Below are 20,052 nucleotides of genomic sequence, written 5' to 3'. Positions count from 1 at the left end.
ATGGTTTCAGTAATAATAGCCATTTAAACAAGGTAAGGTACTGTTTGGCTACGGTACTAAAGAATATAGCCACCGCCTCTCTTCCCGTGGGTGTCGTAAGAGGCGACTAAGAGATAACACAGTTCCACTACCACCTTGGAACTTAAAAAGCAGACCGGTGGCGGGATAACCATCCAACTGCTAGCTTTGAAATACACGGGCCGAAGACGGGCAGCAGCGTCTTCGGTGCGACAAAGCCAGCCCTGCGGTCACCAACCCGCCTGCCCAGCGTGGTGACTATGGACAAAACACATGAGTTCACGTTATTTTTGGCGTAAACTTGTGGAGTCCTATGTCCAGCAGTAGACTGTATAAGCTGTAATGAAACAAGGTAAAGACTACCTTCTCATCATTCGTATGTCTTTTATTGCAAAGGTAAAGGAAACACAAAAAATAAAAAGAGTAAAAATTAATATTTATTTTATTTTTAATATTCTTCAATGGTTTCAAGTATGTTGTCTAAAAATCTTGCTGGAGCTTGAATATTGTTTTGACGCCTTGCCCAACCAAGGTACCAGATTATAGTCATTATGTGGCAACAACAACCAACAGTCCTGTTCCCTACAAGGCAATTATAGTAATACCCTAAAATAGCTTCCAGGACAGAATCACTATTATGCTCAGTGTCAAATAGAACATAGGAAAAATAGATTCTTTGGGAAACATGACGAGACTTAATACGCCCTCTTAATAAATAGGGATGATTGCGACCAACCCGTATTATCATTTCTTGGGAATGATCCAGTTCCGGACTCACTTCAACCACATACATACCATTATCCCTTACATGCTCACCAAAGTACGAACGTGCTTGTTTCACCTGATATGGGCCTAATGCAAACAATATTAAGTCATTGCATGTGATAAGCGGGAAATTATTCAGCTGAGGTAAGTAACTATCGATACGGGTAAACATAGCTCGTCTTCTGTTTATAAAGGGTGTCCAGCGGGAATTTTTCAACTTTAAATCAACGTTACTCATTTGTAAGCGGGGTTAGGGCCGCGGAGGGGGTGGCGTTAGAAGCGACGTTTCTGCGGATTTGTCAGTCGCCATGAGTCATTGGTCGGGCGCGCACCGCGCGTACGCGGTGGAACAATATTTGATGAACGGTAATTCGCCTATTCGAGCGCGTCGTGCTTTTTGTTTGCATTACAACATTCGGCGATTAAGCGATGGTCCGAGTACGCAGCTTATCAGAACGTGGGTGCAAAGATTTCGAGAAGAAGGGACAACGATCAATAGGCCGCCACCAGGACCGTCTACGTCGGCAGCAACACCAGAACGAGTGACACAGGTGCGTCAAGAAATTCTTAGAAATCCAAGGAAATCAGTAAGAAAGATTGCCGCCTCTACAGGCATTAAGAAGTCAACTGTGCACACGATTTTGAAAAAAAAACTAAAGCTTCATCCCTATAAAATGCAAATTGTCCAAAAATTGAATGAGAACGATTATGTTTCAAGGGAAAGGTACGCCAGAACGGCTTTGGAACGATTTCGAACCCCCAGAACACTTGGAAACATATTGTTCAGCGATGAGGCACATTTTCACATCGGGGGTTACGTAAACAAGCAAAATATGCGTTACTGGAATCCCAACAACCCAAAAGAACGTCATCAGAAAAGTTTGCACTGCCCTAAAACCACAGTATGGTGCGCCATCTCAGCTCAAGGAATAATCGGACCGTATTTTTTTAATGAGGGGGAAACTGTGAATTCCTCTGTATACTGCCGCATGATTGATGAGTTTTTGGTGCCGCAATTGCAAGTTTTTCCAGGGCGCAACAATAGGACACATTTTCAGCAAGATGGGGCAACCCCGCACACTTCCAGGGTGTCCATGTCGAAGTTAAGGGACATTTTCCCTGGAAAATTAATAAGCAAGTACGGAGACATAGCCTGGCCACCACGATCGCCTGACTTGACGCCCTGTGATTTTTTCTTGTGGGGATACCTCAAGTCTAAAGTGTACTGTAATAATCCCCGCACCATATCTGCACTGCAAGAAAATATCCGGCGTGAAATTGATGCAATCCCCCAAGCACTGTGTTGGCGCGTATTCGCCAATATGAGGGTTCGCTTACAAGAGTGTGTTGCGAGAAATGGACGTCACTTGGAGGACATTATTTTTAAAAAATAAAATCCGCAGAAACGTGCTTTGTTTTAAAAATATAATAAATATTTTGAGTTTATTAATATGTTTTTTATTTAAGTTTATAAAACAAAATTTTCCGCTGGACACCCTTTATTATAATCAATAATAAATTGACCAAGATGATTAGGTTCATCCATATACCGCAATGCTCTCTGGATTATATTCTCAGCATTAGGGCTATCTACTAACACAGGATGGAATTTATTTAATAAAGCTCCAGCAATTCTGAAATCAACCATTAAATGTGTTGATGCTTTATTTAAATATCTATGCCTAAACGGTTTAAAATCCCTCTTAAACCTCCAATTCACAATTTCCACAACCCATCTACACAGTGTTACTTTACGGCTTCTATTAGCTTGTGAAAATGTAAGTTGGCTTGCTCCTTCATCTAATGATTCAGGTTTATACACACGATAATCACAATTTTCCAGCAAAGGGATGGAATCCCTTAAGCCATTATCTAAAACAATTACATCATTTTGTCTAAAAAGTCTTCGAAATGGCCCATTTTCATTTTCAAACAAGTGTATCATAATTTCGGCATCAGTTTGGGTGGCAGCATAGGGTCCCACAGCATCGATGATGTGACCATCGCAATATACAATAAAAAATCGTTTAATCAAATTGTCATATTTGTGCAAACTATATGTCTTTTTTGGAACATATAGTTTGCACTTTTCTGCAAGTAAATGTAAGTCCCATCAAATATTGCGATTGTAGGCCTATGTCCAGCTCTAGACTCAGCAGGAACACTTAATAACGCTTCAGGAACTTTCAAGTTTCTCTCTGATGTTTCCCTATGAGTGATATGGTTCACACCAATATTATTGGGAACAAAATGCTCATTGAGAGACAACCTAACTTTTTTATTATTAGTTCTAATGTAGACCTAGGTATATCAAACAGAGTTGCCAATCGTCTATTACTCTCACCTGTTCTTAACTTGATTAAATAAATAGACACAGAGCGTTTCGATTTCTTAATATTGAGAGGTAAAAGATTATACAGAATTAAAAACTGAGGTACTGTAAGACCCGTCCAATAATGACAATAATGGTTTGGCATTTCTGAAACATTTTCAAAGTCCAGGATATTCATTTTTGATTTCAAAATATTTATTATGCCTTTTATATGTATGGAACTAAATGTAGAATGTGTCACATTCATTTGAGACAGTAAATGCCACAAATTATTGTACAAATGTGTTTCACACACTCTACAGCTGCGGGGAATATAGAAACTATGTTCTTGCAATAGAATTCTTTTAAGGAATCGTGGGACCAAATCTAAAGATCTGTTTCGGCATTGCTGAAATATACAGCAGACAGATGTGATTGACGGTCGCTTATAGTTAGGTAATGATATGGTAGTAATTTCTCTTTGAATTGGCCTATTTTGAACAGGAGGTATTGGTAGTGGTTATGGAGGTCTAACCACTTGAACAATATGGGCTGCTGCATTGTTGTTCGAGGCCAATTCCTGAATGTCTCGTGATGAGTCATGCACTGCCTGTCTATTTGCTCGCATCTAACACACATGACAAACATAGTTGTTTCTTGAGACCTAAAAAAACACAGCACAGTTAGAATAAACAGACAAAAACATGTTTATAAAATTTTTCTCAACAAGGTTATCTTTTGTACACATCTATTTATATTTTTAAGTATTATATTATTGTAGTATATTAGAATGTGCCTACTTTAGGCATGTATATGTTGAGTATGGAAAATACATAAAACACAGATATTACAATCATACATACATACATAATCTGAACTTATTTTTTTATATATTCCACACATACTGAAGTTCAAAGCAATACATAATAAAGATAAATAGAACTAGATATTTATTAATGAAAAACAAAATGCTTACCACATAATTAGTATTTTGTGATAATAGGACTGCCAGCAATGGACTCTCCATACTAAAATTATGGTGTCTTATTTTGCTCACAGATTTGCCACAACCAAGGCAAACCTTGTTATGCCCCAGTAGTCTCTCATGTTCACCAGTTTCGGTATTTAATAATAAGAAACATGGATGACAAATAAATGTATCCAGAGGTAACTGAAAATATGATGCATGACGTTGATATCGCATACCATACATAAAAATAAATCATATTAAGTTTTTCTACTGCAACTTCATACCTGTGTTTGATCCATATTTATTGAAAGCGAAAGTCTTATTTGATCGTATGCAGAAAGCGAAGATATGAGATGCCTTTGCAACCTTTGCATGGCTACTCCGCAGTTGATGCTATTCGTAATGTCCAAAATATTAATCCGAAACGCAATGCAAATCAGAGCCCAGTGTTAATAGCAAGGTAATCGACAGGTAGAAGGTATCAGTCCATAGAGACAAGAACGGGTCAAAAATATTAGATAATAATTGCAAAAACAGACACAGTTGGTATAACGAACTAACGAACGCAAGCGCAGGGAAGAAACGAACGGCAATCAAGTCAAATATCAATATCGTAACATTGGCGGTTGACATTCGACTACGACACATTTTCAAGCACGTAGACACGTTCCATTTTGTCTATTATGTTGCAGAATGTTAGAGTGGAATTAAATAATACTCATATTAACATTGTTATTTTAATAAATTCTTTTTTTTTCATTTATTAATTGAAAGAATATTAATAAAGACAGTTTCGATATGAATAAAATGCTCCTAATAAAAGCATTTGTTATTCAAAAACTTGTCTACATTAGTAATACGCATAATAAGCTATTATTTTAAATAGATTTCTCTGTGGTACAATATGGCGGAAGTTGACGAATTCATCTTGAATTGCTTATTATTTTGAAATAAAAACTGACAAGTTCAGAGAGGTTAAAAACTACGTCATAATTCATCTTTCTCTTTTTAATGTTTAGTAAATATTTATGTGTACGTGGGATGTACTTTTTTGGCCATGTCATTTACGCTTCATGGTGCTTCCGTGCATTTTCGTATTCCCCGAACTACCTTAAGACGGTACTACCGCCACACGATGAAAAAAGGTACTTCTGTGCAGGATTTGCGTGAAAATCTTGCAGTCAAAAAATTATTTAACGAAGAGGAAAACAAAATGCTAGTAGAGTACATCAAGGATGCAGCAAACCTTCAGTTTGGTCTAACTTTAAAAGACGTCAAAGTACTGGCGTACCAGTTCGCAAAGGCTAATAAAATAAAATATCATTCTACATGGGACTCTAAACAAATGGCAGTAGATTACTGGCTACGTTTAGTCACTTCGGAAACCAGAATCCACGAGCTTGGCGCGTTCGTCGGCATTTAATAAACACACTGTTGAATTGACGTTCAATAATTACAAGAAAGCTCTGTCACAATGTCCGTCAGATTTACAAGCAGCTAACATTTGCAACATAGATGAGATAGGATTATCAACAGTGCACGTCCCTCCAAAAATTCTGGCACTAATTGGAGTTAAACAAGTAGGATCTATGACAAGCGCTGAAAGGGGAGCCACTGTTACGATGATAGCTGCTTTTAATGCTTGTGGAGGATTTATTCCATCAATGCTTATATTCCCACGGGTCAATTTTGAAGACTTTATGATTTATAGAGCACCAGAGGGTACTTTAGGTGCTGCCAATCCATCAGGGTGGTCTAATGAAGCCACTTTCGTGATGTTTATGGAACATTTCATAAAATTTACAAAACCTTCTAAGGAGCGGCCTGTTATTGTTCTAATGAACAATCTCGAAAGCCTTATTTCTGTTACAGCAATTTGCCTGGCCAAAGAAAATGGTGTCATTCTTGTTACGCTGCATCCACACACAAGCAATAAAATGCAACCATTAGACAAATCAGTTTTTGGACCGTTTAAAACATATTTTAATCAGGCAGCTAACGAAAATCTAATGACACCTGGGCACATGGGAAAACCTTTGACAATATATGACATTGCTGAATTGGTCGGAAAAGCATTTTCATCTGCGTTTACACAGGAGTTTTTACAGGATTTCATCCACTAAATGTGAATATATTCTCAGTTGCTGACTTTTTAGCAGCAATCTTTTTAGATCGTCCTTTACCCCAAGAAAATTCTACACAACCTGATCGTCTTTTACCTGAAGAATCATCTGCACAAGCTGAGTCACTGCTCCAAGAACCTCCAGTCCAAATTGATCATCTTTTGCCCCAAGAATCTTGTGCACAGACTGGTAATCAGTCGACTCAAGAATTGGCCAAGAGAGTCCTTCGATCAACCCGAAAAATCCTTACTCAATATTTCTAAAACACCTTAGAAACTTGAACCATGTTCTTCAAAACTTATCACCCCAGTCTGCAGCGAACGCTCGCCCCGGCAGCATCGATTCCACGTCGCTCCGCTGCGAAAAATCGTTAAAATCTGCTTCTTACGCGCTAAAAACCCGTAATTATTACCAAAAGTTGCGCGCTGTCGCCACCATCACGGTAGTGCTTTCGGTTTTTGGCTACGTTGAAAACTCGATTTTTTACGACCTAAAACGTGTTTTTCTGTATGTATAGAAATCGCTATTCTGCGAAGTGAAAAATCTTTACGAACTATATTGCGGACCCAGTTTTTAACCAAAGTGACTTTTCTACATATCAAAATATTCGTCTCATCGCCCCCTACACTGTGACATACGGATACGGATGACGTGCGGATCGGTGAAAAACTTAGTGAGTTTTACACCCGTTTTTCTCCGCGAAAGCGGGTGAAATCACATTCAAAAAAAACTTTAATTTGTCTGCGGCGTCGTTTTTGTCGTGACGACCTATACTTTTTTTTTATACCTATATATAGTGCTCAGTGTAAAGAACAATCTATGAAATAATGAGTAAACAGTAAAGCTGTTAAAAAATTAAATGTTTTTAAACGGAACGTAAAATGTTACTATAGAAGTGTAGTGTTGTTGCGCGCGATAATACAACTTGTACTTCAAGTGAAGAACTTTGAAGATTTAACATCAATGCAAAAGTTACATGGTATTTCAAGTGGTTTACGATTTTGTTTGCAGCGTTGGAATGCGTCGGGTTTCTGGGCAACAGCTCGATATTCTCTGGGAATACCTACATTCTCATAGGGATATTGCCGTTTCCTTTAATAGATCCCTACAGGCAAAAGCACTCCAAAAGAAAATGGCAAGAGGTAGCGGAGATATTAAATGCTCAAGGCAATGGGGCTCATAAAGATTGGAAAAGCTGGTCTAAAGTAAATAAAATACGTAATTTTCATTTTTAAATCATTCAATATTATCTAATATTACTGTCAATATAAATATAATGATTTTTTCAGTATTGGGTAGATTATAAGGGAAAATTTAAAAAAAGAGTGGCATCCTTGCGATTGTCCCAAGGCAGGACTGGGGGTGGTCCATCAACGGAGCAACCTCTGTCCGACATTGATAACAAGTTTCTCCAGATATTGGGGGAGGATTATGGACAGGGGTTGAGCGGTGTTCAAGTGGAACCATTTCCAGTAAGAGACAATTGATTTTTGTTTATTTGATTATAATGCTAAGTGCTAAGGCTGGTCATTTTGTTTTCTATTAAATATTTTTTTAAGTGTATTGAAAGCATGCTCTTGTTCATGAGACCAATGAAAATTAACATCTTTCTTTAATAGAGATGTAAGAGGCTTTGTTATGTGGGAGAAATTTTCAATGAAACGACGATAATAACCCGTTAATCCAAGAAAAGATTTTATATCTTTGGGGGTTTTCGGTGTTGGGAATTGAGAAATAGCCTTCACCTTGTCGGGATTAGGCGAAACACCGTTATCTGTAATAACATGCCCTAGGTAAGCAACTTCTCGTCGCAGAAACTCGTATTTGTCGGGCTGTAATTTAAAAATTTGCTTCTCTGAATTTGAAGAATATAGACTCAAGGTTCTGTATATGAGATTCAAGGTCATGGGAATATACAATACAATCATCAAGGTAGATATAACAGTGAAGACCTTGTAATCCTGAGAGGACAAGATTCATCATCCTCTGAAGGGGCATTTTTTAGACCAAATGGCATTCTAGTAAATTCAAACTGACCTGAAATGCTATTAGTGGTAACACTGAATGCTGTCTTTTCAGTGTCTTTCGAGTCTAATAATAATTGGTGAAAACCTGAGGCTAAATCGAGCGTCCAAAAATATTTTGAGTGACCTAATTGGTCTAAGATGTCATTTATGAGAGGGAGAGGATAAATCTCTGAATCAGTGACATCATTCAAACGCCGATAATCAATGACGATTCGCCACTTTTGTTTACCTGAGGCATCTAGCTTTTTTGGGACTACCCATACAGGTGCATTCCAAGGGAAAGTTGAAGGGCGAATAATATTTTGGTCAAGCATTTTCTTTATTTGTTTTTCAACTTCATCCTTATATACTTCAGGGAAACGATACGACTTTACGTGAATAGGTGCTGCATCCCCAGTATTAATTGAATGTTTAATCACGTCGCTATTGGTTAAAAACTCATCATCAAGATGAAATATATCGGTATATTTAGAAAGACAATTCATTAAAGCTTTTTTTTTCTTGCGGATTTAAATGAGAACATCTTATCTGCTCAAGAAATTTATGAGATCGATTAATGTCTAAGCAATCTAATTTATGTATGAACTCTTGTTGAATATTATTTAATTTCGATAGAGAGAGTTCAAGTGGAGTTAATTGAACTTGAAAATTGTCAATTTTGACTTCAGATTCGGTGGTGTTGAGAACAGAAACGTTAACTCTGTTGTTAGACTTTAACTTCACTATACAGTTTGCTAAAAACACACCTTCACTAATTTTATGATCTAATACTAAAGCTTCTTTCATGGTGATCTCTGATAAATTTGAAACCGGACACTCGATGACTGTTTATGACCGCGGGGGTATGACATATGATGGCTTACTACAACAAATAGGTAATTCATATCCTTCTAAATTAAGAGTATTGGTAGAGTATTGAATGTCTATTTTAAAATGTTCCATAAAATCACTACCAATAATACCGTCATAATTTAAATTAATCGTATAGTCAATCGCGTGAAACATAAAGTCGAATATTATTTTTCTTTTTAACGAAACGCGATACTCAAAACTGAGTTTAATAGACCCGAGAGATTCGCAATAAGAATCGTTATCACTTAAACCTTTGAATTTTATAATTTCAGAGCAAAGCACTGGTTTATTGTGTAAACTGGAATGTTTAACAATGGAAATTGTAGAACCAGTGTCAATCAAAAAACATAAAGGCTTTTCATTAAAATTCGTTTTTAAATAAACGTGAGGTAAGGAAACTTTATTATTGATATAATTAATAGAAAGTGTTTTCTCACGTGAACAATCCCTATAAGAAAGACTCGATTTTTCGCGAGGTGAGGGACTATCCTTAAATTTCGAGTTTGAATTCGACCTTTTAACATAAGACTTAGAAGTCTGTTTATTTGCGCTAACCTGTGTTTAAAATAATGTAGGAACACAGTTTGAATGACTTTTAATATCCTTATTTGCGCTAACCTGTGTTGAAAATAATGTACGACACGGAACCGAAACCCTATTTAGTTTAAACTATCATTGTCAACATGATGCACATTAGAGCGATAATTGCTCGACTCGTTATTTTAACACGGTGCAGATGCACTTGATAGTGTAGAGTTACGTGGATCGGTCCGCGAACTATTATTATTTTTAGCTTTAAGTTTGCGACATTCGCCTATCAAATGACCGCGTTTTTTACAATATGCACAAAACTTATTTGGATTAAAATTCGAATTTGATTTAATTTGCACATTATAATAGTGGCCGCAAGTTTGCGTCCGATCGAAATCGTTAGATTATTGAATGAGAGCCTTTTTTTGGTGCACTTAACAGCCCCTTAGAAAATTTGACGAGCTCGATTAATTTTTTCTTTTTTTCATTTTTAACCCTTACGTACAGCCACCCGCATCGTGCAAACGATCAGATTAGGCTTGTCGAAAAAATATCGATACATCGATATATCGATATTATTTTTTCAATGTATCGATATTTTTGAGCGATATTTAATTTTTCGATGTATCGAGGTATCGATATAAAATTACAAGTATCGAAAAGGTATAAAAATCGATATTTCTTATAATTAAAAAATCCTAAAAAAGAATACTTTTTTTATATTAACATTTTTTAAGAAATTACATTTTTTTTTTTTTTTGTCTTTGGTCGACTCGATTTACTGCGTTTTAATTTGGTACTTAAGTTGGCTTTTAAGTTGGCAACTCTGTCTGTCAATGTCATTTCAGTGTCAGTGTCAGTGTCTGTGCTTCAACTATCCGTCTGTTATCCGTATTATAACCTCAACGCGAGCATATTTCTGCCTCTGCCTGCATTTGAGTTGATTATAGTAGGGATTTTCCGATACCACCTAAGTATCGATACTTACTCATTTCGATAATACTCAAATCTTTTTTCGATACTACACAAATAAGTACTCCTCAAGTATCGATACTTACTGATATCGATACTTTTTGGAACTTTTATTTTATTATTTTGAGGGTGCTATCAATGAACGTTGAAGGATAATAATTTAAACAAAATTGAGACGAAAAAAACTATTTATTTATTATAAATGTTTATTAGGCTTATTATAATTTAAACAAAAAACTCTTCAGCATTAAGATTGCCCAAAAACAGTAACTGTTCAAGGTATTTAGATGACAATCTGTTTCTTGTTTGTGTCATTGTTGCACCGGCTTTGGAAAAAAGGCACTCGCTAGGAACTGATGTTGCAACAACAATTAAATATTGCTGTGCATACTTGTACAGACAAGGAAACACCAACTTCATGTCATCCCATTCTGCAAATGGGTTGCTTTTAAGAGAAACTACTGGATTTGATAAATAAAGAGAAACTTCATCTCCCTGATGAGATTTTTTTTTCTTCTTGTGCCCATGTGCAAACTCTTTATGATGTTTCCAAAAATCGTATTCAGGTGGTGCAGTAAATGAGACATCATCTTCTGACTCACTTGGGCTACTTAGTTGTCCGACAACCATGGTTCTAAGTTTTTGAATAGCTCTTCCGCATGCAGAGGGGTCTTGGAAATGCAGATTTTTAAACCTTGGGTCTAGAATTGTTGCAATGGCTGCATGATCGTTTAATTCAATCATCCCATACCTCCTTTTCAGCTCTCTCAATAAAACATCCTTACATTCTTTAAGGATAGCGGAGTTTGGAGTGATACTATTCAGTTCTGTAGTTAAGCAATTAAGCATTGGTATAATTTTGGAGATTGTTACATACTTTTGGCCCGATGATTCTCTTGTTACAAATTCAAAAGGCTTTAATACAGTTGTAAGCTCATTCAAGTTTTCCATTTCCACTGCACTTGGCAAATTTGGAGCCACTACACTCTCAATTACAATTTCTGATATTACTATTCTTAACTTTAGAAATCGCTCTAACATAAAAAAAGTTGAGTTCCACCTAGTTCTTACATCTGCAATAAGTTTTAAAACTGATCCTGCCGAAACATTATTACGCATTTGGATTTTTCGTAGCTTATCCGACTGCACAACACTATTTTTTATCCAATTAACAATTTCTCGTACTTTTATAACAGCTGATTTAACACTGGGCAACTTTAGTGCCTCTTCAACTACAAGGTTAATTAGTATGGGCAAAACACGGTAAATGTTTTTTTTTCGCCTAAAGACATTCGTATGGCAGCCATCATTGAACTGGCATTATCTAAAACAGCAGCACGAATTTTGGTAAGTGGAATATTCCATTTTTTCAAAATATCCAGCAGGTTTTCCGATATGTATTCAGCTGTATGTCGCTCTCTTAATGCACGAGTTGCAAGATAATACATACACATTTGACCATTTTCTACAAAATGTATGGTGACGCCCATGAATCCTACTTCATTCATTGTCTCTGTCCATATGTCCAGCGTTAAACAGAAATTGTCTATCTTGGATAATTTGGACTTACAAATAGTTATACAAGCTTCGTACTTTTCGGTAGTCATTTTCTTTAAATACTTTGCGCCAGGAACTTTAAAAGTAGGCTCCAGTTCTTTTACAAGTCGTAAAAAGCCTTCACCTTCAACTATATTAAATGGACGCATATCTTGACAGATAAAAAATATCAATGCTTGAACAATTCTGTTATACTTCGTACCACCAGCTAAAAATAAAACTCAATTTTAATACATGTAATATTAAATTAAATATTTATATTTTTTTCTTTAACACTAATACTATATGTATTAATATTATTTTGCTAATATTTAATTAAATATCTATTTATTTACCTTTATTAGATGAAATTCGTTCAAACGCATTCTTTATTGAATTGCTCAGACATAGCTCCCTTGCAGTCTACGAGTCCATACTTGTTAATGTGGTTACACTAGAGCAATCATCACGATCTTCTGAAATTTTCGATGTTGATGCTTGGGATTGATCATCTTCCATTAAATGCCTTGAGTTGGCCAACACTATTGTATTTTTTGAACTGAAACATAATAACAAAAATTAACACTTGATAGATCGATAATCTTCAAAGTATCGATAATACCAACTCCAAAACTACCGCCATTTAACAACACTATTACACTAACAAAAACAAACACATAACCTTAAATTGTTTAAATCGTATTTATACAAAGGAAATATCTCATCACCGGTCATCAATTATTATTCATATATTATTAATATATAGACAAGACAATCACAGTACCACTGCTGCAAAACTATTTTTTATACAAATAAAATAGGTAGGAGTAGGTAGGATTTTTTATTTAACATCTTAGGAAAGCAATCGCAAAAAAAAAGAAAAGTTTAGAATCCTACCTTTCGTTGGACTTATTATTTTCTTTTTTCTGTAATTTGCCTTTGTCCACAGAAATTCCATGAGTTTTAGAATGCTTGAATAAATTCGACGTATTCCCACAATACTTCACAGACTTAAAACACTGTTTACATTATTTGCAATTGTTTCGTTTGTTTTGGTAAAATGTGTCCATATTATAGATTTTGGTGGTGCCATGATAACATTGGAATAAACTCAATAAACCGATGAATTTGATGATTACAATTAATAAAATTACTTGTAAACAATCCCATTCTCGCCCGCTCGCAATTTCTCGCAAATTGCGAGCGGGTGCGGGTGTTTTCTTCTCTCGCTTTCGACTCGGGCGGGCTCGGCTGAAGTCGGACGAATTCGGCTAGCCCAGCGCGAGACAACGCGTCACTCACGCCGCCACGCGACGAATACCGGTAACTCGGTAACCTGATTAGCTGACTGTTTTTGCCTCGTTTTTGCTCTCTCGTTTTTGTTCTGTATGATGCGTTCTCGGTTTTTTTTATTGTATTCGGTTGTTTTGCTGATTCGATTCGATACCAAGTATTTTTGTTTCGATACCGATTATGTATCGCAAAATTGATTCGATACAATAAGTACTTGGTATCGAATCAAAAGTATCGAGTACCTACTCGTATTTATTAGTATCGGAATATCCCTAGGTTATAGTTCTCAAACAATCCTAACTAATTAAATCAATAATTAATTCACGTATATGAACAAAATAATTCGAGCATTCCAGTCATGTCTTTGTCTAGTGTTGTATGGAACTTTTTCAAAAAAATAGACAGACAAAACGTTTCATGTAATGTGTGTGGGAAAATATATAAAAGCAGTGGCAATACGACGAATTTATCTACACATCTTAAAAATAAGCATCACCATGCGTTTTTGCAACTTAAAAATAAAAACTCAAGGTCAAGTGAAGTGAATATTACACCAAGAACAAGAACTAGTTCACCTGTTTCGTCTACTAATTCAACTATTACCAATACTAATAAACCTGCTGAGATAGAAAATAACTTCATGAAATTGTCTGAAATTGCGATTTACGATGATACTGGTGTAAGTATTTTATTTGTGCAAGATCAAACGTAGCTTTAGAATCTAAATATCAATTGTTCATAACCAATAACCAGTCAACTAATGATGTGTAATTACTAAAAGTATCGATATCGATAAATTTAAATTTTGGTGTTTTCACTTAACCTTAATACTATTTATGACGACAAGTGTAATGAAATATATACAAAATATTCAATAATTTTTTTCAGATTGAATCCTCCAAAGATGGTCAGAGTAAAGACTTGTGGAAACAGACTACACTCATAGATATGTTTGAAAGAAGTTCAAGCTATGAAGGTTTTTTTTTTTATATTAGATTACTGTATTGTTTACATTTTAGTTCTATGAGGATGTACTAATTTTATTATTTTTCTCAATTTAGCAGGGGGTCATAAAACTAGCCAAATAAATCAAGCTTTGATCTACATGATTTGCAAAGACAACATGCCTCTATCTTGTGTAGAAAAATCAGGATTGAAAAGATTTATGAGCGTCATTTGTCCACGCTATAAAATTCCATCACAAACTACTGTAAGCGAACTATAATATTAAATTATTATCTATCCTTTTTATTTTTAAATGTTATTTTATTATTCATTTCTCATTCCAGATAACTGGCCTCAAAGAACAACAGCCATTGTTACATATTTTAAACAATCTGTGAACGCAATGGAAGATTTGCGAGCAGAACAAGAGGGACAAAAGAAAGAGGGAGAAGTGTTAACACTTATACAATCAGTAAGCACAAGATGGAATTCTTGTCTTGATATGCTGGAAAGATTCAATACATTATCAGCTATTGTGGCTAAGATTTTAGCAACTAGGCGGAATGCACCTGATATGATAACTTCTTCAGAGTTAAGTGTCATACGAGATCTGATAATATTGCTTACCCCATTTAAGCAAGCTACTGAAGAAATTAGCGGCGATCAGTACGTGACTTCTAGTTTGGCGATTCCCATTGCAAACTTACTTCAGAAAGGACTTGAAGAAGTAAAACCTTTCACCGAATTTGGTGTTGCTGTTCAGAAGAGTTTGCTAAACTTAGTTATTGCCAAACTAGAACCACTAGAGCGACATTTACATCTTGCTATAGCAACAATTTTAGACCCTCGCTTTAAGCGTATTCATTTTAATTCAGCACTAGCTGTTTCCACTGCAATAACCGTATTGTCAAAAGAAATACGTTTAGAACATAGACGTAGAGGACAACTTTCGCCTGAACTCAGACCCACAACCACTACCAGAATTCCAAATTCAGAAAATTCTGCGCCGTCGTTGTGGTCCGGACATGAAAAAATTATGATAGATATAGCTGCAGTAACCTCCAGTTTACTTTCAACCAGTGATGGTATGCCTAGCGAACTAAAGCAATATCTAGATCAGCCTATAATACCCAGAAAAGAGAATCCTACAAAATTCTGGTTTGATTGTCGTCATTTTACTCCAGTCCTTTCCGACAGCTCTAAAGTATTTGATATCGCCTGCGTCCTCGGTTCCCTCAGAGAGAGTGGCATCTGCTGTAAATCTCGCAGTACCCAATAACAGAAGTCGGCTTACAGCCGAGCGTGTAAATCAAAGAGTTTTTCTTATGTCTGTATCAGATAAATATTGGTTTGATTAATAAATAATTAATATTTTTTATTGTTGTCCTTGATTTAAAAAAATTAAAAATGATGTCTATTGATTAGTATTTATCTAGTAATGTAAGATGATTGAAGTAGATTAGGCCACATATTTTTTTTCCTATCACACCGATATATCGATATATCGATAATTTTTCCGCGATATATCAATGCCAATATTGATATTTTTTTAAATATCGATGTATCGAAATATCGATATTTTTTTTCACTTTCGACATCCCTAGATCAGATTAACATACGTACATTATTAAAAATACGTAGGACATTGATACTATCAATATCTGACGCGCTCGAGTATGTCCATGCAACAGTATTTTTTTTTTACTTTTTTAAAAATCTATAGCCGCTTTTCCCAGCCATTTTTTTCTTCTTATCATCTAAGCTCTACAACCTAATAGGTTTCTATGACGCTCGAGTAAATCCCCCTTTAGCATCGTGGGCTCCCCTATTATTGTAGCCGGTTGTTGAGCGCTATTTGTTTATATTACTCCATCTAGACGTATATATAATCAAAGAATCTACTTTAACCTAAATACATATTATTTTTACAAGAAACTGTTAATAAATGATAATATTTTCTATTTTTTTAATTTTCTGACATATTGCGCACCAAAACTCTCAAATATGTCATGGCGGCAGTCTGACGTCATCTCATTGTAAGCAGAAACAGTTGGAAACAGATCGCAAGACATTTTGACATAGTATTTTTGTTTTCGATTATTTTTTGAAATACAATGAATTCCAAGGTGTATAAGTGTTGTGTGGTTCCTAAATGTACAAATACATCACTAAAAACTCCCAGCAAACTGTTTGTTTATGTTCCACATGAAAAAATGAGCGATATAAGTGGTTAACATAGCATGTCGAGATTCAACATTTAGGAATCCACATTAAGGGCCACTTGCAGCAAAATTACAAAAATCTCGATTTTATTAAAACTAGATTTTACCCTAAACTCGATTTAACTTAAGTCTCATCGAAGTTGCGTTGCTCATAATAAAATTATGTCCAGTTTAACTAAATCGAGATTTTGCGTATCTTTCAGTCGCCGTTCGTTCTTTACGTTCCGTTTTAGATACAATAATGTACACCAAAGCAATATCGCGTACACAGAAACGTATATTTATCAGTGTCAATCACAGAGTACATTGTAATAGTAGGTGTCAATTTGTTATAATATAATTTTTGTAACAATTTGTTATAATACAACTAAAAGCCATTTAAGCAAAGAAGTGAACTGAACAATTTGTTAATTTGTTATATTCATAGGTTATGTTTCCGCGCATATTTTAAGTCAAGCAGTTTTGTTTCGTGTTGTGTTTTTGTTATAGTTGATTTTGTGTTTTTCGAGTTTTCTGATTTTCCGTTTGCAACATTAGAATGAAAAAATCCAGGGCGCCTAATTTTACTAATGATGAAATAATGCATCTTTTGATACTTGTTGAAAAATATCCTGTCATAGAAAATAAAAAAACAGACGGAGCTACAACAAAAGATAAGCAACTAGCTTGGCACAACTTAGCCATTGAATACAATTCGCAAACGAATTTTTCACCAAGAACTGCAGAAAACTTGCAGTCTTGCTATAAAAACCAAAAAGTTAAAGTTAAGAAAATGCACTCCAACGAAAAAATGGCTATCAAGGGTAAGAGATAACTTATTTTTGTTGTATTCAATATGATTTCATGCATGTACATATACATGGTTCATTTATATGCTCTTTTGAAATGCTGTCTATTATTCTCTTTTTAGCACCACTACTTCTGAATGCTGTTGAGGAGTATGGACAGGACTGGGACAAGGTAGCACAGACAGTAGATATTAGCAACACAGAGTGTGAAGAAATGTTTTCACAATTGTCGAAGAAGGCAAAAAAGGAAGATGCTTTCCACAAAAAGGAAATAAATCGCACAGGTATTTATAAAGGATTTTGTATTTTTTACTTGTATCATAAATTTTTAAGATATCATTAAGTTTATAGAACACTGAACTAAATATGTGTTAATTTTAGGAGGCGGCCCACCTCCGGGAACTGGCTGCAGTGATCATGTCGTTGAAAAGGTCAAAACATTGATAGGTCCCGCTTTGGAAGGTATATATACTATTTTTGATGGAGACGCAGAATTCATGAGGGAGCAGCAAGCGTCAGTATCAACAGACACACAGTTGCAACCCATTGAATACAAAGGAGATTTGTCAGAAACAAAACAAAAAATAAAAAATGGTGAGGTTATTGAACAATAATAAAACTATATAAGTAATTGTGAAAATAATACATTTTGGTTTTTATTTCAACACAATTGTAGGAGTCCGCTAGATAAAGCTAATTATTTTAATTCATTCTGTCATTTCAGATCATGATTGCATTAAAAATGATCTCAAAAGATTGAATCTGATGAAAAGAAAAATTGATCCTAGCTTAGAATCATCAAAAACAGGTACTTTTTATAATTTTAAAGCTTTGTAATACATATTATTACTTGACACAATAATATATCATTTATATATATTTTGTAGGTAAGAAAAAAGAAAATGTTACAAACTCGTTCAAAGAACTGGCAGAAGACAAGAAAGAATTAGTGAAATTGCAAAAAATACTAGCTCAAAGCCAAATACAGCATCAGGAATTAGTCACAGAATTAGCGAGAGAAAAATTGGATCATGAAAAGAAAAAAAATGAAATGGAGTTAGAATTCCTTAAACAAAAATATGAATTGGAAATTTCATTATTAAAAAGTAAAATAGTTAAATAAAGTACACAACAAGTTTTATTTAGTCTTTTATTAATTTTTTATTATAACCTGGCAAAATAATTATTTATTAATAACGTTCTTTCAATATTGCCTGTTATACTTCTAGGCAAAGTAGTATTGTTAACTGGCATCTCAAGGGTATATGGTTCTTCTCTACCCTCAGGCGGTGGTATCAAATCCTTTTGGAGAATTGCAATATTATGTAGAACTGCAGTAGCAATGATAATTCCTGTAATAGCAAAGAAACAAATGTTACATATTAGCATTATTTTTTATTTTAATTATTGACAGTGTAATAATAATAAATAAATAAATATAAATAAATAAATATCTACACAATACACACACGGTCGTCTGTTCCTAAAGTAAGCAACTTAATGCTTGTGTTATAGGTAACAGCCGACTGGTATAGCTACATATTTTTTTTTTTTCGATAAACATACTTATAAATAATACATATATAAATATATAAATAAATATTTATATTACACCCAGACTCGAGGTGGGAATCGAACCCACAACCCTCGGAGCAGAAAGCAGGGTCACTACAAACTGCGCCAACGGGCTAGTCGGGCTAAACGGGCTAATAGGTACCCATAAATATATTTTACCTGGCACTCTTTTTAATTTCACATTAATGCCCTTTGATAGAATAGGAAATCTTCTCTTCCATATACCAAATGCACGTTCTATCACATTTCTAGTTCTTATCTGTGATTCTTGATATAGTTTTTCACCTCTAGTACTAGGTGCATTTTCAGGTAAAGGTGTCATCATATATCTAGTCTGTGCATAACCACTATCCCCAACCAATAATTTGTCATTGTAAACTCCCTGAAAAGTGAAGAGATTTTTAGAGACATTATACTATTTTTTAACCGAATTAAAAAAAAAAGAAGGAGCAAACATAATTATTATATCAGAAATACTAGCTAAGTATATGTTCGATACATGCTAAGAAAAATTATTGTTTAAATATTTATATGAATTAAGTAGGTATGTATCTTAAATACCTGTACAAAGTTTCTCTTTTGTGCACAGTTATCCCAAATATTGGCATGTACTGAACCATGCCAACGGGCCACTACATCAAAAAAAGGAAAATTGGCTGAACATATGCACTGGGTATTAATGGAAAAGTATCCTTTTCTATTCCTATAAATTTCTGCATGTTCACCACCTATTGATAATAGATAACATAGTTATTTAATAAGTAAATTTTACAAAATGCAATGAAAAAACATTTCTGGAAACTTACCTGGAGATAAAATTTTTATATGGGTGCAATCTATTGCCCCAATGACACGGGGAAATTTTGCTACATCGTAAAACTTAGCCCCGACACTGTTTTGTTCAGTAGCAGTAATGGGCATTTTTATAAAATCTGAATATAAAAAGGCAATAGCGTGTGTCACTCGGTGTAATATTCTACAGGCGGTAGACTCATGAGCTCCAATGACATCGCCACAAGCAGTTAGTTGGCTACCAGTTGCGAAATATCTTAATGTGCATAAGAGCTGGTTCATTGGTGATACAGCGTTTCGGTTCCTAAACATATAACAAAATTTATGATTGA

At 34.9% G+C, this 20,052-nt stretch overlaps 3 protein-coding genes across 3 annotated transcripts; 1 reads left to right on the top strand and 2 right to left on the bottom strand.

The window, feature by feature from the left end:
* Positions 1 to 10,794: 10,794 nt before the first annotated feature.
* Positions 10,795 to 11,520, bottom strand: LOC123662780 (zinc finger BED domain-containing protein 4-like). Its single transcript, XM_045597576.1, has one exon. It carries the CDS (start codon positions 11,518 to 11,520, stop codon positions 10,795 to 10,797), a length of 726 nt encoding a protein of 241 aa, XP_045453532.1.
* Positions 11,521 to 14,746: 3,226 nt separating this feature from the next.
* LOC123662778 (E3 SUMO-protein ligase ZBED1-like) lies at positions 14,747 to 15,622 on the top strand. The gene has a single exon (XM_045597575.1). It carries the CDS (start codon positions 14,747 to 14,749, stop codon positions 15,620 to 15,622), a length of 876 nt encoding a protein of 291 aa, XP_045453531.1.
* Positions 15,623 to 18,489: 2,867 nt separating this feature from the next.
* Positions 18,490 to 20,052, bottom strand: LOC123662889 (putative nuclease HARBI1). The gene is made up of 4 exons (XM_045597669.1): positions 19,735 to 20,052; positions 19,490 to 19,656; positions 19,088 to 19,310; positions 18,490 to 18,705 (listed from the first exon to the last, which is right to left on the bottom strand). The coding sequence occupies exons 1-4, from the start codon at positions 20,030 to 20,032 to the stop codon at positions 18,518 to 18,520; spliced, it is 876 nt and encodes a 291-aa protein (XP_045453625.1). The 5' UTR covers positions 20,033 to 20,052; the 3' UTR covers positions 18,490 to 18,517.

This window comes from Melitaea cinxia, chromosome 19 (assembly GCF_905220565.1).
Source record: "Melitaea cinxia chromosome 19, ilMelCinx1.1, whole genome shotgun sequence".
NCBI classification, from domain to species: domain Eukaryota; kingdom Metazoa; phylum Arthropoda; class Insecta; order Lepidoptera; family Nymphalidae; genus Melitaea; species Melitaea cinxia.
Note: the sequence above shows the minus strand (reverse complement) of the source record. Positions and strands in the feature narration are given on the sequence as shown.